Here is a 25,490-nt window from a genome sequence, read left to right as displayed (position 1 = left end):
GATTTACACATCAAAGAATATTCCAAGTTGTGCTCTACTGGACTGTACGTGTCTGAGGGCAATCTTTTAAAATCTCTCGTCATCTCAGAGAGAGAGAGGGTTGTTGTTTTTTGGTTTTTTTTTTAAAGAAACAAACCAAAAACCAAGTTACAGAATTTAAAATCTTAACAATCTTTGTTAGATTACAGAAATGCTAAGAAGGAGCACTTTTTAAGCATATATCATCTGAGGAGAGATGATCAAGAGCACAAAGCTCAGTCAGGTGCCCAATTCCTAGTAGCTGGGTTCCTAACTCCTGCTTGTACCTTTGAAAATCTCCTTTTGAGTATTCCATTTTGCCAAATTAATTGAATTCCATGAATAAGATTTGATCCACACTATGTATGGGAGACTGAACTCCACCTCTCTGAGGTTATAGTTGTATGAAAGAATCCCAAAACTGATGAACTGAGCTACTAAACACCCTATGCCATGGACCTCCATTGTTATTTAAGTTGTCTTTTAGATTACCAAAAAATCACTTTTTAATGTTTTACTTTTACCATGGCAATTATGGCATTTTGTGGGCTTATGGTTTTATGTTCTAACATACCATAAAATACCTCAGCACCTTCCACAGTAATATTTGCAGAGTGTGAGTCTGTTCATTTTTTAAAAGTTATATACCGAAAGTAAAGATTTCTGGTGTTGAATGGGTAAAAAAATGAGACATTTTATAAATAATATATTGTATCCTTGAATTATTGATTAATCTGCTTGGGAACCAAAGACATATGCTGTGAAATATCATGGTGATTTTAAATTCAGTATGCATCTCCCTTGTGCTAAATTGTGTAGGGTATGTTGAACAATGTTTTTCTAAGTACAAATTTCTTGAGATTATATTTAAGTTGATAAAAGCTCAATAGCATAGTTATGTGAAAAATTATGATGAATAATACTAATTCTTAACATTTATAGTGTGCTTGATAGTTAAAAACACTTTGCAAGATTGAAGTAATTAATTTTTACACCATAGCCAGGTACAGTAGGTAGGAGGGAAACTGTTATAGTTATCACTTTACAGATGAGGAAACAGAGGAAATGAGGTTGTGGCCCAGTTTTTAAAAAGTTCATGCTTGTGTACAATCTCCAAGGCAGACACATGCCACATGCACAGGTCAAATGCTGTGTGTGCAACTCAAGGGCAAAATATATGCACAATTAAATATGGGGGTCTAAATGACTACACAGAATGTCACTGGCAGAGTCAGAACTAGAACTCAGCGATTTGTGTGTCTTAGTCCCTGTTTTAAATTACTAAACAATTCTTAGCCCCATTAAACCAGATACAAATAATTAAATTGATGTTCCATTCTTTCTAATTGAAACAAGTGGCTAAATGTGCCCCTTTGCTACTCCTCTGGCTTCACTGAAGTTACTCCGATGATAAATTTGGTTCAATGAGTTTTGGTGGCTTAAGGTCTGAGTAGATGGCCTTGGGATTAAGACAGTGGACTGGGATTTAGGAAATCTGAGTTCAGTTCTTGGATCTGCCACAGATTTCCTGTATGATCTTGGACAAATCACTTAAACACTTTGGATGGGATTCGCAAAGGGGATTTTAGGTGCCTAAGCCCAAAACTTAGATTCTCAAAACACCTGCTCAGCTGCCACCCAACCCTGTAGATGCCCAAAGACACCTACATTTCTGCCATGCATGTACACAGTCACCTAATTTCTGACACCACTGAGCAGCTTGGTGCCTAACTCACACCTATGTCCCAGTAGGATTCACAAACTAGGCATTCACTCAACTATCTTGCCTATAGGGATGGATCTGTAGATAGGTTCTAAGGCAGTGGTTCTCAACCTGTGGTCCGCGGACTATGTCTAAGGAGTCTGTGAAAGACATAGCCTGAAAACTGACTGAACAGAATTCAACAGTATATATACACAGATAGTATATTTCCAAAGGGGTCCACACCTCCATTCAGTATTTTTAGGGGTCTGCAAATGGAAAAAGGTTGAGAACCACTGCTCTAAGGCAGCGTCTGGGCATTTGTATTGCATTGGGCCCTGCACAAACTACAGGGATGCAGCCACCCATCCCCCATCCACCACCCAAATTTACTCAATAGCCCCATGGTTTTAAAACACTCATCCAGGGTAAGGGCGACACAGGTTCAAATCCTCTCTCTGCCAGATGTGAAGCAGGGACTTGGGTTTCCTACCTCCCAGGTGAGTGCCCTAACCACTGAGCTATGAGTATTCTGGCATGGGTATATCTCAGTCTCTCCTGTTGAAGTTGATCCTGTGGTATTGTTGTTTAGTTTTGTTTGTTAATACAAAACCTTAACTAGTCACTGTGTGTGTGTGTTACCTGTTTTAACCTTGTAAATAACTCTCATTTCCTTTCCTAGTTAATAAATCTTTAGTTAGTTTATTACAGGATTGGCTACTAATTCTGCCATAGACTTCAAGGACAGACTGGGACAAGTCACTTAAACTCTGTCCTTCCATCTCCCCATTCGTAAAAATAGGAATAATAATGCCTACTTCACCGGTATGAAATTAGGCTTAATTCAATGCATTTTGAGATTCTTGGATAAAAAGTACTAGAGAAATACAGAAATCTACCTATGATGAAGTTATTTTGCATCAACAGATTTTAGGAAAATCTTTTTGTGTTATTTTGTACATTATGATTTTCTGTGTGAAAGAATTGTGATACTCTTGTACGTGGCTTACATCCTGCATCTAATTAATGCAGGGCTACCTTCAAGTGTGCCTGCAGGGCTTCCATTGAAGAGAACTACAAAAGCACAACCAAAGTCAGAATTTGGCTCTAAGTTTGTTTTGTGCTTCATTTTTCCTTAGTCCCTTCATGTCTTCTCAGCATGCTACATCATTGTAGCACTTGATCATTAGACCATTTGTGCTCTGTACATCAGCTGTTAATGGATTTTAGCAAGTGTTATTTACTAAAGTTACCTTCCTTTTGCAGCTAAGTGTTAAGGCAATAATTAGTGTCCTCTCACCTCAAGTAAATGAGTTATGTTGTGCTTGCAACCTAATGGGCCAGATCCTCAGCTGGATCTGGAATAACTCCACTGAAGTCCATGAAGCTATGCCTTATTGCAGCTTCTGCTATTATGGAAGCTATACATAAAACAACATAAAAAATGTCATTATAATTCACAACCACCACCATTGTTTAATTTCCTTTTCGACTGAAAATTTCCATGCTTGATCTGAGCTCAGAGGTGCCTTTTTTTGGTTTGTTTTTTGTTTTTAGGTGGCCTTGAGTTGATATTTTTGTTTTGAGGGCTGGGTGTGTTTGTTGAAAGCAAATATTTTCCTCCGATGTTATGACTGGGAGTTTTGCATACACATCACGCAAAAACAAATGGAGCAGTGTTAGTTAAACTTTATTTGTTTTGTAGGTTTCACTGAGACCTAAGGAATGAATTTGAAGAGAATTGGTTGAGAAATGTTAACATTATGAGCGTTCAGAATCTGTTCACACACATGCAGTAGCATTGGCTGTTTTGGTCTTAAGTTATACAATATTTGTCTCTTGAGGATCTCATAGCAATACAACAAGAATCCTGTGTTGTAAGGAAGTATTAAATACAGCAAATAATTCTCCATGGGGAAATTAGGAGATATGTGACTCAAATGTTTGTTGAAATTAGTATATCCTAAATTATGTAAATGAAGGCCAGATAGAGAGTGACATTCCCAAGATCCTGACTGCACACCAGCTGATCCAAGCCATTTTATGTTGTGCTTGGTTTTTTGGAGAGATATAATCTAGGAACAGGATAATTAAAATGATAATTCACATCAGGTTTTTTTTTTAATTCTGGTGTTTTTTCAATCAATATTCCAATCCTTGGGCCACATGCTGAAGTCCTTACTCAGTTTTTGTTCAGCCTCTATTTAGGCAAAACTCATACTGGAATAAAAATTGATCTGGTCAGTGTGCAAACAAGCTTCATTGTCAGAAAAATGCCCCTGGCTAAATAAATGGATCAATACCTGATTTACACAAGCTTATAAAGTTGAATAGGTGGTAGAACTGAATGTTGTAAACATGAAACCTGTGATTAGACTTTGAGTGGTGAATGTTTTTATATATTAGGCTGAAAATATCTCCATACAACATTTTTAATCTGTATGAAAATCTTTCTTTAATCCCATCACTGCAGAATATGCACTCCCTCTACCCTGTTTATTTGATAAAGTCTATGGCAATTTGGCTTTTCTTAATATTATCACCTTTCAGCATGAACATCCTGACAAATAAAAAAATCCATGTGAAGTTAAAAAACAATGTTGTATTCATAAAGAGACCCGGCTAACTATCTGTGAAATGCATAGCTAGAAAGGGATCTCTAATTTAAATAAAGGCTCCCAACAATTCCAAACTGAGACTGTTCTTAAATATAAAGCAAGAGACTCAGTGTTCTCAGTCCAGAAAAGTTCATGAAGTCTTAATCTACTTGAACGCTTTTTGATAAAAGTATTCCTACTGATCACGGTAAGGCAGCAGCGATTGAGGCTTTGGGTGCAGGATTTGATGGTCTCCTGTCCTCCCAATCACTCTTCCTTTCCTGCCAGCAACCCACTCTGCTTAATAACCCACCTGGCCTCTGATCCATGTCATTTCTTCCTCCAGAACTGTGTCTCTTTCTCCTCTATTGCAAGCAGTGGGGACCTTGAGTTCCTCATACAGGTGAGCCCAAGCCACAACTCCTGATCCAAACACCTTCGAACCCTGGGGAAATTTACATCTGGATTTGGACTTTGCAGTACAAGCCAATTTATAATCCCCAAATATGACTTGGAATCCTTTCCCCCAGAGGTCACAACACATCTATGTAGATACTGAAGCAAATGGTGTGAGGGACTCCAGCATGCTGCTGAATCCAGAAGATGCCTAAGCAGAAGCAGGAGGGACCCCTTTTGAAGCTGAGAATGGGAGAAACAAACTCCATAGCTCCTAAAGAGTATCTGAGGACCGGCTTTTTTTGTGAGTGACCATTGGCCAGTGTTCTTCCACTTGTATTACCTCAGATGTGATACACTAAGGGCCCATTTTAGGCTGATCCCGTATACAGCAGGGTCACTAAATAAGAATTTCCATTATCAAATGTTTGGCTTTTAGAAACCTAGGCTAGGATTCTTTAACATTTCAGGTATCATTTTTGATGCAACGCACTGCTAGCAATGAAAGATGTGCTGAGAGAGAAAAACCATCACCTGCCACCTAGATGTTTTAAATAGAATGAATATCTGTTTTATTTTGGTGGTAGGGCAACTTAATACACAACAGTTTCAAGCATGTTATACTTTTCTGAGAACCCATTCAAAAGAACTAGCACTACAGTGTCTCTTCAGATCATAAATCAGTGCTTACTTTCTGCATTAGAGCTGAGAAATATTTTATCATCAGCCATGCTGTTTCCCTGGCCATTAGGATGGTACATCTCAGATAAAACCTCTTGTAAAATAGTTAATCACAGTGTTTATAAGATGTTCTATCAGGTGCACTTAGTAGCTTTTACTGGATTTTTAAGCTTCAAACCTGAAAAGATTTCATCTCAAATGACTCCTAAATTAATCTAGGGAACCCTCACAACTATTCCCTTTATGTATTGATCTTTCTGTTTATCCATTAATGTATTGATCTTATGTATTATTTCCTTTATTTAATTATCTTTGTTAAGCCTCACCTGATCTTCTAGTATCAGATGAAAACAAGCAAGCAAATGGAGGTAGGCAGATTTACATCAGCTGAAGAGCTGGTTCATTTAGTTTAAAGCAATACTGTCTTTTAGACAGTCTCATCACAGTGCTGCTATTTTGGCATTCCTTTCTGGTTTTGTTTAATCTTCCTTAAAACTTCAATGGGAGTCTCATAGAAAAACAAACATAGTAGCAGTCAAATGAGATTGAACATCAATTAGAGTGTTTACAAAATTGAAGGTGATGTTTTAATATTCTGGGTGTCTTCCAAAAGTCAGATGGGGAGAAATATTCCAGGGCTCTGTGATCAAAGCAAAGTCCTTTCCAACTATTCATTATTTGTTTGCGGCAGCACCCACAATATGGTAAGCACTTTCCAGACATTTAAAAGGGATGGTGCCTTCCTTGAGGGGCCTATAATGTAAAGGCAAACAGAGGCAGGTGGCTAGAGGTTATAGGACAGGGAACAATAAATAAGGAATTTTTATACAGGTCACTTAGATTCACTGTAGCTGCATATGAAAATTGGATCTTTAAGAGGTACTTACATGCAGATGGAGTTGATCTTCTTGCTAAACTTTTAGCATACCAGCAGCTTTTTAACCAAGCATTGATTAGTCCATTTTTAACTGCCTAGTCTAGTTTTACTCCTACTAGAGCAATAGATATATTAAAGTGCAACCTGTTGATTTTGGACTTCCAAGTGTTGCTGGCTGGTACGGCAGTCTGCTGGGTGTCAACATGTCATAATTTCCACTTGTAAATAAGGTTAATTTCTCTACTTTGGCATGATTAGACCGGTATGATTTTTTTAAATGTAAGATTAAATGTACTTCCAGTCAGTTCCTCACTGAAACAACAGACAATGGAGGCTGGTAACATCTACAAGTGGGAGGTGACATTAACACTTAGAAGTGAACTCAGAGACAATTTACAACAGCAGGTAAAAATCATAATGTTAGAGCTTAGATACTGTGCTCTCTATATACACATAAGACAAATAGATCTAATTCAAATGGGGTAGACAAAGCCTCTGCCCAGCTTGAGGAGCCTCCACTGGGGGGGAAAACAATAAAAAATAGGATCAATACTCCATTTGTGCTTAAATTCTAGGTCTATGGTGGTTTTTACGTTCTGTTAAGATCTGTCAACTAGAGTCAAATAAATCAGATAAAATGACAGTCTGGCATTTTAGTTAAACCTATTTTTCAGAAATAACCATGGTATATTTAGTGCTAATTTTTTTGCTTCTTGGTTCATGTTACTTAACTGCTTCTCTGTGATTTAATAAGGGAGAGGACAGGGAGTTATTTGGCATTTTCATAATGGTACAATGAGCCCTGTTTCTGTTTCCCCCTCCCAAAATATATACACTAGCAAGCCAAAGAGTGATATCATGGCATTTTCATGCTGAAAGTGTACATTGTTCTCAGACCCTCCCCCATTTCTCCCCAGGGTGCTCTCTATAGTTCTTAAAAAAAAAAAAAAAAGAAATTCAGTGTTTGTGAAAAGTGCCAAAATGACAGCCCTGAAAAGTGTGAAGTCCTCCCACAAGTAGTATGGGCATGAACTCACTTTTCAGGACCGTTGCAAACATGGTTCAAGTGTCTTTGGAGAATTATTCATGCGATCATCCATGGTTCTTGATATATAGCTGAGGCTGTTAACTCTGCTCAGAGTCAGTGTCTATCAATAGTTGTTGACAGGACTACAAAGGCCGGACTTATTTTGGAAAGCATCTTAAATTGAGAGAAGTGAAGCCAAGCAGTATACACAGGAGGGTTTTTTTGTTTTAAAGTACCTGCTCTACCTATTCTCCCATGTGAAATTTGTAAAAGCCTTCAGCATTGATCTAACTCTGCTCTCACTGAAGTCAGTGGTAAAACTCTCATTGATTTCAGTGGGAGCATAGTGAGCCAAAGTTGAAAGCTTTTGAAAATCCCTCCCATACAGTAAAACTAGAGGATAAATATCCTGCCAATGCAAGGAAATAACCCTGAACTTTAAACCTTGTTTAGTTCCCCTTCTGAAGAGTCCTTTGTGTACATGTGCATGGAGTACTTAAGACAAAGAGCAAAATAAGTTTGTTTGGTATGGTTCACACCATCCAGTGTGCTATATGTCCAAGTGTCTTACAGTTAGTAAAGAATATTTCATAGCCATAGCATTTCTGGCTGGGCTTGCATCATTGTCCTTTATCCCCTGGACCAGGGATGGGCAAACTTTTTGGCCCAAGAGCCACATCTGGGTATAGAAATTGTATGGTGGGCCATGAATGGTCACAAAATTGGGGTAGGGGTGCGGAAGGGAGTGAGGGTTCTGGCTGGCAGTGCGGGCTCTGGGGTGGGACCAGAAATGAGGAGTTCAGGAAGTGGGAGAGGGCTCCAGGCTGGGGGAGGGAGAGTGGGGTGTGTGTGTGTGGGGGTGAGGGCTCTGGCTGGGGGTGCGGGCTCTGGGGTGGCACAGGGGATGAGGAGTTTGGGGTGTAGAAGGGTGCTCCGGCCTGGGACCAAGGGGTTCAGAGTGTGGCAGGGGGACCAGGGTTGCGGCAGAGGATTGGGGCATGGGGGTGGGGGGTAGTGAGAGCTCTGGCTGGGGGTGAAGGCTCTGGGGTGGGGCTGGGGTTGAGAGATTTGGGGTGCAGGAGGGTGCTCCAGGCTGAGATTGAGGGGTTTGGAGGACAGGAGGGGGATCAGGGCTGGAGCAGGTGGTTGGGGCACGAGGGGAGGCTCAGGGGTGCAGGCTCTGGGAGGTGCTTACCTCAAGTGGCTCCCGGAAGCAGCGGGATGTCCCCTCTCTGGCTCCTATGCGGAATGGTTCTGTTGCATGCTGCCCTGTCCTCAGGCACTGCCCCTGCAGCTCACATTAGCTGCAGTTCCCAGACAATGGGAGCTGCGGGGGCAGCGCTTTGGGCAGAGGCAGCATGCAGAGTGGAGCCCCCTGGCTGCCCCTATGCATAGGAGCAGGAGGGGGCCAGGACGCTGCTTCTGGGAGCCATGCGGAGCGGCCCTATACCCCACTCCCCAGCGGGAGCTCGAGGGCCGGATTAAAATGGCTGGCGGGCCGAAGTTTGCCCACCCCTGCCCTGGACTGACATAGGTGACTTTTCTCCACTCTGATCACTCCACTGTTCCCAGGGGTGGTCTGAGCATTTTGGAAAGGTCAGTGAGATGAGACACTTCTGAGCTTAACTGACTCACTTTGTACAGTAAGGTGGGTGATCTTTGCTGCAGGAAACTGTGAGCTGGGGTCTGTCAACATTTAAAAGAAGTCTTTGTTGGAATATTTCCCAAAGATCCAGAAGTCTGGCTGCTGCTAGGCCTTGAACCTTTGAGGGACTTTGTGTGGATACCTTTGAATTTTAGCATTTATAACCTTAATTTTTCAAAAATGCATGGAAAAGTAGGTGAATATTATCCCGAATATTTTGGATGGGAAAATAAAGAAAATATTTAAGTAATATAACCAGATTCAGGCACTCAGTGTCAGCACTGGGATTAAAACACAGGAATACCTTGTTTTCAATCCACTAGGTGAGGCTGCCTCTCGTTACCCAGCTGATCAGAATCCACAATAACTGCTCAACAGATGGCTGAACTCAGCTGCAGAAAATCTTTTGTGAGGAAGCTCTAGGAGCCCTACCATCATCATTTCTAGCCCAGCTGGCAAGAGCTCCTATAACCCTATATTTATCTGGGGCCTATTGTGTGGAGCCAGTGAATAAACCATGGTCTTTGGAAAAATCAGAAACTAACTTCTCTCTCTCTCTGTAAAAAAAAGGTCTAGAAATTTTTTTTTTAAATAGTTGAAGATACCCTTAGGTTCTCTCAAGCTAAAGAAGCTGTGGCTTGCATTCTCTGCGCCCCAATGTCTAGTTCTGATGATACAATACTGCAAAATATCCAAGAACATCATCTCCAAAGACACAAAAAATCAAACAGTTTATTTGCATTTAAAAACTCTTGGCTGAATTAGTGGTGGTGTCACCCAGGCCCAGTGAGCCCTACCCAGTTATTATTTATGTATGTGTGCAACACTGTTCTCTCAGATATCAGTTCAGACTGAAGTCATACTTCTTAACAAATACCATAGGATGCCAACTCAGAATAAGTAAAAAAAAATTTTTTTCAAATCAGCTGAAATTTTGATTCACTAAACATATTAGGTAAAATTTTGTTTTCAAATGAGTATTGACCTTGATTTTTATGGTCCATTAGCGTTTCAGTTCTAGCATAGCATCTCAGATATTTCACAGTATTCAAGAACAGTGATGTGTATAAATGTTTGGTCATAATTTCATGTTCACAGAATACAGTCTGAAATCAGGATTTATAGAACTTACAGGCGAGTGATTCTGGCAAATCCACCCTTCTTATGTGTTCTGATATATGTTTTTTCGTGTATTAGCTTTTTCTTGTTAGTCAAGGAAACAGCAGTTCTGAAAGGGAAAAGTGTTCCCTCTAATGAACATTGTAGCTGTGGGGAGGGAGCCTGTGTTTTCTCCAGAATTTTTTTGGTATAGGGCTGAGAAAAATGTATCATTTGTATTTACATATACCCAGTACTTTTCATTCTGAAGATCTCAAACTGTTTCACAAATGACAGGACACACATACTATATCATTGAAATGCAGCCACGTCTTGGGTGGACAGTGACAAAATACTGAACACTACATAAAAATGGAAGAAAGAGATGTATTAGCTAGCACTGTTTGGGCAAACACTGTTCTCACAAAGAATGCCTAGGAACCACTGCAACTTGATTTTCAAAAGGTCAGCAGCTGATATACTGGTGCACATATGACTAAGTAGGCCCCTTATTTCTATTTAAATATATAATATTAAATTTCCATTGTACATATAGTAATTTTGCATGTAAATCGGTCATGCAATTGCACATGGTTTTCTACATGGAGACCTAGGTAGAGAGGACCATTTCAAAGAACCAGACAGTCACCTTCATAATCTAGCTGGAAAGGTTGAGTTGAACTTGTTGGATTTGAACTTGGGGTTCCAGGAAGACTACCTATATCAGAACTGATGCCTAGACCTGCACATTTGTTTACAAAGCTTCATGCTCTGTCAACCAACTACTAGAGTCCATAGGCAGTATAAGGTCTTTATGGACATAAAAGAGCTTATAGACCTTCCTAAGGTAGATAGTGCAAAAGTAATTTCTTCTGAAGGGAACTGTTCATGCCAAAGACTAGAATCATATAAGAGTACTTGGGGAGCAATTTTGAGGCATCTGCTTCAGGTATGCATATTTCCATGGCCTCTATGGCTTTATGCTAGGGCATTTTTAGAATGATAAGCAACTTAGAAATACCACACAGCCATACAAATAGATACAGTAACTCCTCGCTTAATGTTGTAGTTATGTTCCTGAAAAATGCTACTTTAAGTGAAACGGTAAGCAAATCCAATTTCCCCATAAGAATTAATGTAAATGGGGGGGGGGGGGTTAGGTTCCAGGGAAAAAAATTTTGCCAGACAAAAGACATATATATACACATACCCGGGAGCTTCCTGCTTGCTGTGAAAGGGGGGAAGAGGTGTGCTAATGTCAGGGTGTCCCCCTGCCCCCTGCTCTGTGGAGACAAGGTACAGGAGAAGGGGGTAGGGAAGAGGGGGACACCCTGACATTAGCACCCCTCTTCCCCCCCCTTTTATAGCAAGCAGGAGGCTCCCGGGAGCAGCTCCAAGGCAGAGGGCAGGAGCAGCACATGGCAGTGGGGGGAGGGACATCTGAACTGCGGGCAATTGATAGCTTGCTGGGCGGCTTCCGCACAGGGAACTTAGGGGAGCTAATGAGGGGGCTGCCAGTCCACCCTGATTCCAAGCCCCCACCAGTTAGCTGCAACAGGCTGCTCTTTCTGCAAGCAGTGGACAATGCAGGTGGCTGCCAAACAACATTATAAGGGAGCATTGCGCAACTTTAAACAAGCATGTTCTCTAATTGATCAGCAACGTAACAATGTTAACCAGGATGACTTCAAGTCAGGAGTTACTGTATGTCATTACTACACAAGATGTCCTTGCAGACATTTTTGTATGCCACAGAATTCTCTATTGTTGTATGCAATGTAGTTGTCTCACAAAATTCTCTGTGAGAGCAGTATCTGAGGAAAATCCAGCTAGATGACAGACTAAGCAGAAAGATAGTGGAAGTGGAACCTAAATGCCAAAAGCTTTTTAAACAAGTAGTCACATGCTCTGGTTGCGTACAGGTGGACCTCCTTAAATTAAGAGAAAAACAAAGGCAAATGATTTTTCACCAGCTACAAAAGTCATGGCAAGAAGGGCATAGATGCTGTGTCATGTAAGTGACCTCTCTCTCCCCTTAGCTCCTGTATGCACTCTCTCCAACTCTAATACTAAGCAAGCTACATAAGATTCAAGACAATGTGTTATTTGATACTGATCACTCTAAGTTGGCTGAAGTGGCCATGGAACTCCAAGACAGCAGAGTTATTGATAACCAAACTACACACAAATTATCACTGGCAAAATACCTTCTGTCACAAGACCCAGTTCTACACCAGAATCCAGCTTTTCAGAAAAAAGAATAAAAGTTCCAGGAGACTCTGTTACAATAATCAGTGCCTTGGCAGCTAGAACCTATTCCAAGACCTGTGCCAGAATCTAAAAAGATTTTTCTTCTGGTATAGGAGGAAAGATATAAAACTGATGAGTGCAAAGAGAGCCAACACACTAGCATTTCTGCAGCAGGGGATTTTCATGGGACTAAGCCTGAGTGCCATCAAGTTACAATTGGCAGCCACCAGAAACAAACTAGCCTGCTAATGCTAACTTCAGATAATTCATCCTGACATCAAGGGAGTTATCAGAGCCATAAGGCTATCAAATCCCGCTAAGATAAGGATACGTATAACATGGAAACTCAATATAGCGCTCAAGGCACAGGCTGCATCTCCCTTTGAGGCCATCAGCTCAGTATCTAAACTTCCACCCCAGAAAAGTGACTTTTCTGGTAACAATCCCATCACGTAGATGGATTTCCGGGATTGGCAGTTTGGCATTCTCTCATCAGTGCTGCAAGAATAAAGTAGAACAGTGAACAGCCCCAGAACTCACTCTAAAGATAAACTCAGACTTCCACAGAACAAAGGAGATAGTATTGCCAATGTTTTTTCTGGACCCTTCCTGGGGAAAGGAGAGGATTAGATACAAGCTCAATATCAGGCATGCTGTCAAAGCAAACACGAAAAAAACAGAAGATCTTTGGCAAGTCATTAGCATTTTTCTCTTTTGCCACCAAGGAGACACGGGGGCAAATCGTGCACAGTTTTAAGCTTATCTGAGATTTATGGTCTTTATTTCAAAACCCTGAGAAAATGTGTGGCTTCAGATGAAACTGTGGTTTCAGCTGAATTTTAAAGTGAAGTTTGGGGTTAAGTCAAACAGAAATGCAGAGGAAACACTCAGAAGATGCAAATCCATGTTGTCTGAAACCAAAGGAAAGGTTTGCATAAGCCTTTGTGAATTGAGTTTGTGAAGTTTTGCATATCCAGTCATATTCAACATTGATGTAATCAGAGGTGTAGGTTACAGACAGGTTGTTGGTCAGGTGATCAGAAAATGAGTATAAGTCACAAAGTACTGTAATTTGCAAGAAACTATCATCTTGAATGAGTAAAATGAGTGTAACCTACATGCTGAAGTGTAAGGTCTGCACTCAGCTACACCAGTTTAAATTCAGAGTAAGTTGATATAAATGGACTTTGAATTTGGTGTAACTTTGGACTTCTGTGTAAATGAGTACAGAACCTGGCCCCAAGGTGAAAGGAAGAAAGTGGAACTGGAAAAGTAGCTAACAGAGTACTGTAAGGTAAAACAGCCCCTTCATCACGTGCCCATGTTAATTTATGCCCACACTGTCCTCCACACTTCAGTTAAATTACCCTGGCTATACAGTAGTGTAACTGAAATCAGAATCTGGTTGACTGACATTCCTGTGTGAATTGCTCCTCCTTATCCCAGGATTGAATTTGGTCCCCAGCATTCCACATTAGTGCAAGTTACACTACTTTGATTACTTACATGTTTCCAGGCCACAGGTGTAGTTTTCACCACAGCATACATCACTGGTGAATTTGGCCCAGAGATTTCCAGGCAATCTGCATGCACTGCAGGCAGGTGGACTTTGGTAGACGAGAATTTGGCCAACATATTCCAGCTTGCTTTTGGCTGAATTTGACTCAGTATATCCAGTTAAGACTGATGATTGTTATGGCAGAGCTAAATCATAATTTCTGTGCTTTTGTAAGTCTGACTTCATCTTAGTTTTATTTAATGTTTAATTTGCTTAGATAGCTGCTCCTGCAATGATTGTATAACATGCATTAATATAGCCTTAGTTCATTACTTTTATACAATGTTGCATTCATAGACTTGCACTGACATCATTTCATTCCAACATTGTAATATTATCCCCTGTAGGCTTGCAGTGATGTCATCTTGAGAACTTTGTGAGGATGGTTTGTGCTGCTTAAAGGAAATAAGGTCTAAACATAAACATTATAGAAAGTATGGGGACCTAATTCTCCCCTCATTTACAGCAATGTAAATAAGGAGTAACTCTAATAAAGTCAGTGGAGTTAAACCAGTGTGGTTGTAAGGATAATCAAGTCCATTGAATTCAAAAGAGTTAGGCTCAAATCTACAAAGGGACTTACACATTGCAATGCTGAGTGTTGCAACACCTAACTTTAAGGCACCTAGCCACTCATGGGATCCACAAAGCCTGAGTTAGGCAGCTTGGTTCCCTATAATGGGGAGAGATAGGCACCTAAGAATTGGATCCACAAAAGCCAGTATACTAGGAAGGCAACTGCCTAAGTTAGCTTACAGGAGATGCTGACATGAGGGGTGTGTCGTACACTCTGTCCCTCACAGGGAATTCAGTGCCTAAGTCCAGGCTGGAAGGAGATGCCTACCTCCTCGGGGTTTGCAGTTGGGAACCTCTCTTCTGGAATCAGGCAGTTGCTTGCAGGAACAGTAGCGGCACACACCTGCCTCCATGCAAAATGTCAGGGAGGAGAGACTGTGGCCTCCCTTATAACCATTAGCCCAGTGGTTAGGGAACTCACCAAGACATGGGAGACCCTGGTTCAACTACCTCCAATGCCTGATATAGTGAAAAGATTTGGGGTTCCCACCTTATAGTGCCCTAACTGACCTCTGGAATATTGTGATGTGGGTTGCTCTCAATCTCTCCTGTTGAAGCTGTTTTGCTGTGTATAAATAATTAAATATGCTTTGGGAGAGAGAAAAGTGAGAATAACTCTATGGGTTAAGGCATTCATCTGAGAGGCAGGAATCAACATCTGAAAAAAATCTTCATCCCTTAAGATACAGGTCTGTTTTTTAGGTGTGATTTACCTTAAGGACCCTAACCCCCAGGGCTTTGGGGGAGACCACCAGGCATTGTTGTGGTCGGAGGAGAGAGGGCTTCTAGCTTCAGGGAGCTGGAGCTAAAATGGAACTGAGAAAGTCCTGAGTAGACCCACCTTCTCTCACTAAGTATCCTTGCCTTTCATCTACCCTTCCTAAATCCATCCATCTATGTGCCCTCTGGTGTGTGACATGTTTTAGGAGAGCATGCTGGGGAAAGAGGTTATTGGTATGTTGTCCAGAATAGGTGTATGCAGCGGCCTGCTGGTTGCTCAAAAGCGATAGGGAGTGTGAGACTCGCCACCCAACATGGTTCTTTTCTGGAGCTCATCAAGGGAATGAGGTGAGGGCTGGAGTGATGGAAAGGTTCTTACTGGAGAAGGGGAAAGGACACAGCTCCTGCTACAGAGGGCTGGGTGAAAGTATGGGAGCCAAGCCTACTCTTTGCCTCATGACCTTTGGGAAGTGAGTCAGAGGAGAAGATCTGTTTCAGTATATTGGGAATCCATTTGTCATCTCAGAGCCAGATTGTGCCATTAAGGCACAGGCCTGTATTGGCAATGATACAAGGCCACTGCCTTAGGGAGTGCCATGGCTTCATGGAGATCCAGTGTGCCACCCCACATGAGGGTGCTGGCATGAGTGTGGGAGGTACACAGCCCTCTTGTATCCCTCCCCACCCCTTCTAGGGTGGCTAGAATCCCTAGGTGCACTAGCAGAGAGCAGTACTGGGGGGAAAGCTCCCTCTTTGAGAACAAAATTCTGGGAGCATTAATAAATGTTCTGTATTTAAAAATCACTCTTTTTGTTGGCCGCACATACTAGGGTTTTCAGGTTTAGTAATTTTCTCTGGCTCCTATTTACACAAAGGTATCACCGGCCTTGAAAAGAAAAATAGGGGAGGGTGAATTGGGGGTTGGTAAGATTATTATTAGATTTTAGCAGGCAATCAATAATTCATGCTTCGTGGAGTTAATGAATGGCAGGAGTACTTTGCAATATTACACTATTCTGATATCTATTACCCAATCCTGCTTTGTGCAAGGTTTAAAAGACCTTCCAAAGAAAGAGGGTTTTCAATGGGGGAAAAGAGGGTTCAGCAGAAATCCCTAATGCAAAGTCTTCCAGTTTTATGATGGTGTCATTTTTATCTAGGGTGGGTGGATTAAACTTTTTTTTTATCATCTAAGAAGAGTAAATGAAGTTACAGTAGATGGCTTCTCTTTGTGTTTCTCCTCTTCCCTGGTTCTTTCCTATTGACCTACCTGCCCCTCCTCCACTTCTCTCTGAAATTTAATCAACCTTTTCCAAAATCCCCCCAAATTAGGTATGGTCTTAGATTGGAACTCCAGATCTGAATACCCCAGAACTTTGGTGTATTCAGATTGGGAACAGCAGACCCATCTTCTGGGTTTCGATCCAAAATCTGTGAAAGACCAATTTCCACTTCCAGAGTTCAGAAATAGAAACTAGTCCCTATGTCCAGTACTCCTTCCTGGGGACCCTGTTGTTTTCTTCCTGGCCTCCATTTCACTCCTGGGCTCTGCAAGGTGTGCCAGCTGGCCACTTCCCACACTGACTTTTCAGGGAGCATCAAGGTCAAGCCTCCACCTTCCATTCCAGCAGGGTGAGACAGACTCTTGGCTTGCCTCCCCGCAGTTCGCAGAACTTCACAAACAGGTGAGGGGGGCTAGTGGTTGCCACAATCCAAACAGGTTCATAGGCAGGCTAGAATGTATTGTATTGTATGAGTGCAGGGGATATGGGTAACCTGGTTGTAGGTGCAGAGGAAAGCTAAATAGTGTCCTGTATCTCTTGACTTGACCATAAGGGCTTGTGGTTCAAGGATTGGCCTTATTAGCCACCTGAGCTATGGAAGATGATCTTACTCGGTAACGAGTGATCACCCATCAATCACATCATCACCTGCTACAGTGAACTGCATGGTGTTATGCTGCTGGGAACTTATGCTTCCAGGTTGTCTAGGGATTTCAAACCTGATTCATACTCCACTCCTTCACAATGAGCTTGGTTTTGATAATATAAGTAGAAGAAAACTAAAGTTCACTTAATTGGTCAAAACTGCCTCCTCCTTGAGCTTCAGATGTCTTGAATGATCCTCTTCATGCCTTCTGGCCATAGTGTGTGTCTGCCACCCAGTGATTTGCTTTATAACTGCAGCTCCACAGTCTTTTTTGCTTTCCCCAGAAGACTGGAGGTAGGCTTAGATCCCATTGGTCAGTTAAATAATGCAATGACATATCTTTGTTTCTCAGGAACATGTAAGAGTGAGTCACTTGACAATCTCACACATCAGGGCTTGTTAATGAACTGATGAGCACATTGTTTTGCTCTGTCATCATGTATCATTGCACAAGACTGTCAAGATGCCATTACCAAATGGAGCAGCACATCCTCCCGTTGCTAACTGGGTTTAAAATCTTATGAATCAGCAGGCGAAATGCTGCTCTCAATTATACTAGCCTGAAAGAGTCTTAATCTGCCCATGTAAGTTTTGCTTTCCATGAAATGGTGCTACTCTAGGCAATCACCTGTGTTATTGGCAGTATGGTGTGTTAGAAGGTCTACTTGTATGCCTTGTGGCACTGAGGTCACATTGACACATTGTATACATGTGCAACTGTGATAATTCTGTTCAACTAGGGATGGGTTGACAACAAGGGGGTTGGTTGGATCAAGATTACCTTTTATACAATCTCCAAAGTTCAGGAGGTGAAGATAAATTATTCTAGTTTGGGCCCATTTCTTTAAAGAGTAAAACTGGGAGTGATTATATTTTCACAAAACCTCTTGATAAGATTTTGCTTTGATAAAATAAAAACAGTGTGGTTCCATGTCCCATTTTATATTATTACTATTAAGTATTAATTATTTGTATTACTGCAGCACCTGTAAGCCCCAACTGAGATCAGGTATCTATTGAGTTAAGGACTTCACAAACACATAGTAAGAGACTGACCAGGTTTTTGCCCACCTGAACCCCTGGGGTATTTACTGAGGCAGCTAGCTCAAGCTAACACCTGTGCTATCTACATTGCTATTTTTAGCACACTAGCTTGAGCAGAGCTAGCAGGGGTATGTCTGCATGAGCTAGAAATTGTACCTTCCAGCTCAAATGCAGGTGTACGAACGGAGTATCAGTACTGGCTGTGCTGCAGTGGCATTCCCACGGATGCTGGTGCACAAAAAAGGAAGAAAGCAAACAAGCCATTTTAACTCCAAGCTTCTAAAATGGTATCACATACACTGGAGAGGGAGGGAGAGAGAGAGAGAGAGAGAGAGCTGTTTAAAGCAGCTGAAGGGGTTGGAATGTTAAATGAATCCCAGAGGAGTTAGATTAGTGTGCAGGTGGTGCAGTCATCGGTATGTGATAAATTCCACTGGCGTATGTTAAGTTTATTTATGACATATCTGTACTGTATATGACATGTACATTACCTCCATATCAGCCAAGTGCAATTTTGATAGGAAATTCCATATTTTGTGGAGGAGGAAGACAGATTTTGGGAGCAGGTTGATTTTCTTTATTGGTAGCTGTTTGAAGCGGCTGCTTAGAAATTTGGACTGGCAGAGTAAGTTTTGAGGGGCTGGTTTAGAAGGCAGAGAACAGATTAGGTGCTTAAGCAGGCATGATAAATACATTTATCACATGGGCTCTGCAATGTGTGCCTATAGGTGAGGGGAGGTATATGTAAAAACACCGAATGACAAAACTCTCACTGACATCAATATGGCTAGGATTTTTGTATGCACGCACTTTCTAAAAAAACTTAATTTCCTTAAAGGACAATAAATTTGGGGGACCTAAATAGGTTGATAGTATCCCTTTAAATGAATAAATTCCTTTTTATTTACAGCTTTGTTTTGTAGTATGGCTGCTGATGAGCACTACTATGCATTTATTTATGTAGGGCCAGAATCTGCCACCCTTACTTATGCCCTCAACCATATCCTCTCTCCTCCACCTGTGCTATTGATTTCATTGGGACTAGTGGATAAGAAAGGCTTACTCAGCATAAGTAAGCAAGGCAGAATCTGTCCTTAATTAATTATTTGCTTGTAATAAGTGGCTCTCTGAGGCTCTAAATGCTTGTACAAACATTATGGATACAAAACTAAGAATTAATAATTAGCTGTCTACATCTAAGAAGGTACAGCTGTGTGTTTGATTCAAAGATAATAGTTGGCCCTTCTCTCTCCTACAATAATGCATACTTTTGCTTTGACAGTTTCATGTGTTTTGCACTTTTTTATATATATTTTTCCCCTTCCCATATTATTTAATCTTAATACATCTGGTTTTCCATGTCTCCATGCAGTTGCCAGTTTACATTTTTTGTCTTCCCCCTTAACCTCATCAACTCTCCCCCTGGCTTTTTGCTTCATATTTAATCTATTCACCACATCACCTTTTCTGCTGAGCATTGCATAAAATATTTGTTATGAGTCACTTGCTCTGGCTGGAAATGTGCAGGAGCTTGGTACTTAGATTTCTGTTAAACAGCCCAGATTTAATTTGATGGAGAACTCTGGCCTATATTGTAGCTGGCCCCTGCATGAGTGGATAGAGAAGAAGTGTGCAAGAAGTTTCCATCTCTTGTTCCCCTTATCTAAAGTGCATCGAAGTCAATAGATATTGGATCAAGCCCACAGTCCCTGTGTTCTCCTAATTTTACAGTGGCAATAGGATGCTGTGAAGTACTGGGGAAATGGAAAATGCCATTCTGTGAGTGAGACTACCACATCCAATTAATTTTGCTTCATATTGTTCCTCCTATACGAATGCCTGAGAAGCCCCAGGCTTCACTTGCCTCCTAATGAATAAACAAGTGTGTTTACTTCTTTCTGTAACTGAATCATTTCTCACATATAAGGAGCTCGCCCACACATGCTTCCTTTTAGAAGCAGGAGTGTTAATTAGACATCCAAAAGCAGAATATCCCCAACCCCTATTAAAGAAAAAAAAAGCAGTGTGTGCCAGACACAAGCCGGAAATAAGAGCAACAAAAAGTTTAATCACAGAACTGTGAATCCCAAATCCTGCTGTTATTTACACCAGCGTGTATCCAAAGTATTTCCATTGACTTCCATGGTTTACAGCATTGTAACTGTGAGCCAACTTTGACCCAGTTCCTGCTAAGGATCTGATATACTCTGAAAATTAAGAAATAAAAAACATAAGATTGCAATGGCTTCTGACTTGTATTCAGAGTTTGCAATACAAATAATACTTTACTTTGCACTTCCATAGCATTTTTCATTTCGATGTGCTTTCTACAAGTGTGGTGGGTGTCATGACTAAGTCTAAATGGGTAGCTGATTGTATTTCACCTTGGTATGACCTTGGTTGGCCTGAAATGAGGCTGTGCTTCTGATGCAACCAAAAGCACTGACTAGAACATTCAGAGGGCAGTATTTATACCCCAAAAGAGATAGTGCACCATGGTCAATAGGGGTCTGGCTACTGGGCTCCCACTATCCTCAAGCATAAAAAACTCAGCAGTTAGAATCCTGTTGGAATGATATGTTCAGAGAAGCAGAACTACAGGTAAATAATTTTATTTAGCAGGTGCCATGGTAATGATGGTCACACTTACTGTGTAATTATCTGTAAGTATTCAGCCTTTGCTAGTAGTCTGATTTCCAGTTGATCTACTGAACACCTGTTTTCAAGTTCCTCAGTGTTTCCCAGGATACCAGTGTCCTCAATTCTGGGTTACATCAGCAGACCTATGCTGAGAGTGCTCCATCTTAGAATAATGTTTCATATAACACAATGTTGACTCATAAAGTAGCTTAAAAAGATGTATAAATGTCAGAAGACTCAATTGGTGATAAAAAAACTCACTCAAGGTGCAAATAACCTGTAGAGACAACCTGTGAATGGAATAAATAATAAGGTGTTTGAAAACACACTATGGTGAGTCCCGATAGGCGAAGGTGTTCTAAATTTAGGTCAGCTTTCTCCATACTCCTGCTGTTAAAGGCTGACTAGCTCATAAAAAAAGTTTCCTGCAAATGAAAGAAGTTGCAGAATGGACAGTAATCTGAGCTTGGAGGGAAGGGAAAGCAATATAAAAGCAAAATTACTGTCTGATCAATTATGTGAGGGTAAGGCTTGTGAAAGCTACAAAACAATTCATTCTATCCCACACGTATCTTAACAGAGCAAGTTCATTTTCTACAATGAGGGAACTAATTTTGTGAAGTGATCAAGTTGGTGCCATGTGTTACTCTACATATTTTATAGCAATGTCTTTTGGATGAAAGAGAACACTAGGGCATCTGAATTAGGAGTGGGTTTAATTAGGACCTGCTATGTATTTCTACAATGTCCATCATAAGGCTATCTGAATGCCTTTCTCTGAAAAAAAATGACATTTTACTAAAACAGAAGGGTCATTTTGGATCTAATAAAGTTCTGATCCAAAGCCCATTTAAGGCAATGGAAAGATTCCAGTTGACTTTGGTGGGAATTGGGCCTGATCTACACCAGAAAATTAGGTCATTTAACTACATCAGTCAGGGGTGTGGAAAATCCACACGACTGAGTGGCACTGTTAAGCCAACCTAAGTCCCTACGTAGACAGCACTAGGTCGATGGAATAATTCTTCTGTCGCCCCAGCTACCGCCTTTTGGGGAGGTGGATTGCCTATGCCAGTGGGAGAATCTTTCCCGTCAGTGCAGGTAATGTCTGCATTGAAGTACTACAGCAGTGTAGCTACAGTGGCACAGGTATGCTGGTGTAGCATTTGAAGTGTAGACACACCCTTGGATCAGGCCCTAAATGAAAATGCTGCATAACCTGACTGTCAATTTTATGAAATGTCAATATTATCTTTTTTAGACTTCAGCTATGCGTATTAAGGAAATTTGCCAGCAGAGAAGGTTTAAAAGTATTTACTTATCTGCTTCACAGAGATCTAATGTTTACAAAGTACTCTGCAGATTAAAAGTTCTACGTATTATTAATGGATGCTGAGTGTTTGTGATGAAAATGTGCATTGGGCCCATTGTGTATGAGTCTCTGTTGGATGTATCAAGTGGTTAAAAATAACATCTTCATGCCAATATTGAAATTCATATTCTCAAGCATACCCTTTTCCTCCATCACTAAATATTGGTATGTGCATCTATATTTGGGATGTTCTTTAAGCAATCAAGTACTTTTCTTGTATCACAGGAAATCCCGTGGGCAGAAGAAGAGAGATGAATAACAAAGTGAGAACAAGGTCAAAATCGTTAATGCACATTCTTACAAAGTATAAATGTTCTAATTATCTAACAAAACAGGTGCAGCACAGGCTATGGCAGTGCCAGCATCCCTAAACTGCCCAGTCAAGTGCCTCAATCCTAAATGGGTCCAATTGCCTTGAGGGATGAGAGAGTAGTTCATTTTCCATGACTAGCCAAATCTCTGGCTTCTCTGCTGAGATGGCCAGAAAGGATGATTTGTGTTGTGGGCACCTGTCAACAAGTAATTGGATTCAGTTTACATAATCTACTAAACAGCTATCAGACAGTAATGATTTTGGGTCAGTACCCTCTTGGATCAGATTGAATAGGTAAGGTAGATGTAAAAGACTACATATGCTGTTCTACCCCATTGTCCTGAGCCATCCAATCCTTCATTCCACTGATTTTATCATTTTAAAAAGAACAGCAGAAAAAGAAAGTTAATGTACTGTGATCAAATATGAGCATGAATCTGTTTGTTGCCAAACTGTGTTTACTGGAAGTCATTTTGCTTTTGACTTTCTCTCTGACCTAAATAAAAACATTTACAAAACCCTACTAACCTTGAAGAAAGTGTAAATGTCAAGAGCATAGTTGTGATTATTAACTGGTTTTCTGCTGACATCAATTCAGTAAGCTTCCGCATTTGGAAAAAAAATAATAATCTGCCTTTCTATATGCAACATAAATATTTCCATTACCTCTTCAAAAGAAAATCTGCTAAGAGGCTGTTATATACGTAACAACAGCTTGCCTCAGGTAAAGAATTCTTTAATGCCTTAATTTAAGCCAGTGACACTGCACAAATACTGTGAGAATCTCAAGGTTATTCAGGTCTGCTTATGTCACTGAAATGAGTGACACGATTGGGGAGGATAAAACACCTCCTAATCAGAGTACAGTGGTATCGTAATTCAAAAGCCCAAGCATCTGGTCCCTTGGTAGACTGGTGACATCTTTAGACTTTTGTTGATTGATCTCTAGAGCTTATGAATCTTTCATTTTTTCCTAAATGGCTTTCTTTCAGGGTTTTCTTTGAAGTCAAGGTACCACCTATAGTTGTCTGCAAAACATTATTAAAATTATTGTATTTTCATTGCTAAAAAGAATATTAAAAGGAAGCTTTATAAATATGAATCTGAAATACTGCATGTGTCCTTCTGAAGCAGTTTGAAATTTGCTCAAGTTAAAATTGCATATAAATTTGCCATTGTGCCCTATTATTCTTACTTATTTGTCTTGTGGTAGCACATATTCTGCCCCAATCAGAGACAAAGACCTTATTGTGCTAGGCATTGTAAACACACATTACAAAAAGATGGTCTTTGACTCACAAAGATTAGGCCCACATCCTCAAAATATTTTGGCTTCCAACTTCCATTGATTTCAATGGAAGTTAGGACTCTATGCACCTTTGAGAATTTGGCCCTTACTACCTAAATAATAGATTATAAATTATTCTTATTTCCTTATTTTTCTGAATATACTGATTTTAATAACAATCTTTGTTCAGAAAAAGTGTTGAAAATAGTGTGATGGTTTCCAGCTTTTTGTAAATTGAGGAGAAACTTAAAGCTGCATGCTCTATTTCTTCTCCTTGGCTGGCTTCCAAAATTGAACAGTTTGCTGCTCAGAGACAACTATCTGTAGGCCCCTTTGATTGATGTTCCCTTACTGATTGATATTTGTGGCCAGCTTCTGGAAAGGGCAGAGCAGTTTTTTCCCCTCCACAGCTCCAGTGATTGCATGAGCAGTTTGGGTATTAGCACATGCGAATGACTATTTGGATATCTAACTTGGGTTGCCAGGTGTCCAGTTTTCAACTGGAATGCCTGGTCGAAAAGGGACTTTGGCAGCTCCAGTCAGCACCGCTGACTGAGCCGTTAAAGGTCCAGTTGGCGGTTCAGCACGGCTAAGGCAGGCTCCCTGCCTGCCCTGGCTCCACCCAGCTCCTGGAAGTGGCCAGCATTTCCCTTTGGCTCCTAGGTGGAGGGGTGGCCAGGGAAGTGCCGTGTGCTGCCTCCACCCTCAGAGCTGCCTCCACAACTCCAGTTGACCAGGAGCCACGGCCAATGGGGGCTGCAGGGGCAGTGCTTGTGGGCAGCATACACTGCACAGAGCTGCCTGGCCATGCCTCCATCTAGCCGCATTGGGGAACAGCTTGGAGCCAGGGCAGACAGGGGGCCTGCCTTAGCCCCGCTGTGCCGCCGACCAGGAGCCACCTGAGGGAAGCACTGCCTGGCCGGAGCCCACACCCTGAACACCTTGCCCCAGGTCAAAAGCCCATCCTACACCCAAACTCCATCCTGGAGCCCTCACCCCAAACCCTCTGCCCCAGCCCCAAACCCTCTCCTGCACTCCTAACCCCTCGGCCCTAGGCCAGAGCTGCCTCCTGCACCCCAAGCCCCGCATCCCCGGTCCCACTGCAGAGTCCACACACCCTGCCTCAACCCTGAGCCCACTCCAACACCCCAACCCCCTGACCCAGCCTGGAGTCCCCACCTGCACCCCAAACCTCTCATCTTCAGCCTGAGTCCACACCTCCCACCCCCAGCCGTCACCCCCTCCTGAACCCATAACCCCTCATTTCTGGTCCCATCCCGGAGCCTGCACCTCCAGCTGGAGCCCTCATTCCCCCCGCATTCCACCCCCCTGCCCCAGCCCAGTGAAAGTGAGTGAGAGTGGGGGAAAGCAAGCGACAGAGGGAGGGGGGCTGGAGTGAGTGTGGGGTGGGGTCTCCGAGAGAGGGGAGGGCCGGGGCAGGGCCTTGGGGAAGGGGGAAAAAGAGGGAGGGACAAGGGTGTTCGATTTTGTTCAATTAGAAAGTTGGCAACCCTACATCTTACAAAGCATTTGTGTTTACAAATTCTGGATTGTGCAAGTGCCCTGGATTTCTGCTCTTTGAAAATCTGTCCCTAAATCATCTGGGAAAGAATATCACTGAGTGTACAGCTGATCACATGCTGAGTGACACCTCAGAGCCTGATCACCATATTTAGCAATCACAGACCTTGTTCCTATGAAAGGGTTAGGAGCAGAATGTGGGTGCTGAAAAGGGGACAGGTAGTAGCCTCGGTGTCTG

The 25,490-nt window shown here is 41.6% G+C and overlaps 1 protein-coding gene across 13 annotated transcripts in view; it reads left to right on the top strand.

Annotated features, from left to right (window-relative positions):
• GAS2 (growth arrest specific 2) overlaps positions 1 to 25,490 on the top strand; it is a 156,704-nt gene that overhangs the window by 118,624 nt on the left and 12,590 nt on the right. The window contains exon 12 of one of the 13 annotated variants that reach the window (XM_048852149.2): positions 22,356 to 23,098. The exons of 11 other annotated variants lie outside the window; for them this stretch is intronic. In XM_048852149.2, the coding sequence (XP_048708106.1) occupies positions 22,356 to 22,385 (30 nt within the window). In that variant the 3' untranslated portion in view covers positions 22,386 to 23,098. Of the gene's footprint in view, positions 1 to 9,266; positions 9,484 to 22,355; positions 23,099 to 25,490 lie in introns of those variants that run through there. One more of the 13 variants, XM_075129462.1, reaches the window with a different exon arrangement.

The sequence above is a fragment of the Caretta caretta genome, chromosome 6, assembly GCF_965140235.1.
Source record: "Caretta caretta isolate rCarCar2 chromosome 6, rCarCar1.hap1, whole genome shotgun sequence".
Classification (NCBI taxonomy): Eukaryota; Metazoa; Chordata; order Testudines; family Cheloniidae; genus Caretta; species Caretta caretta.
This window is presented reverse-complemented; position numbering and strand designations above follow the sequence as displayed.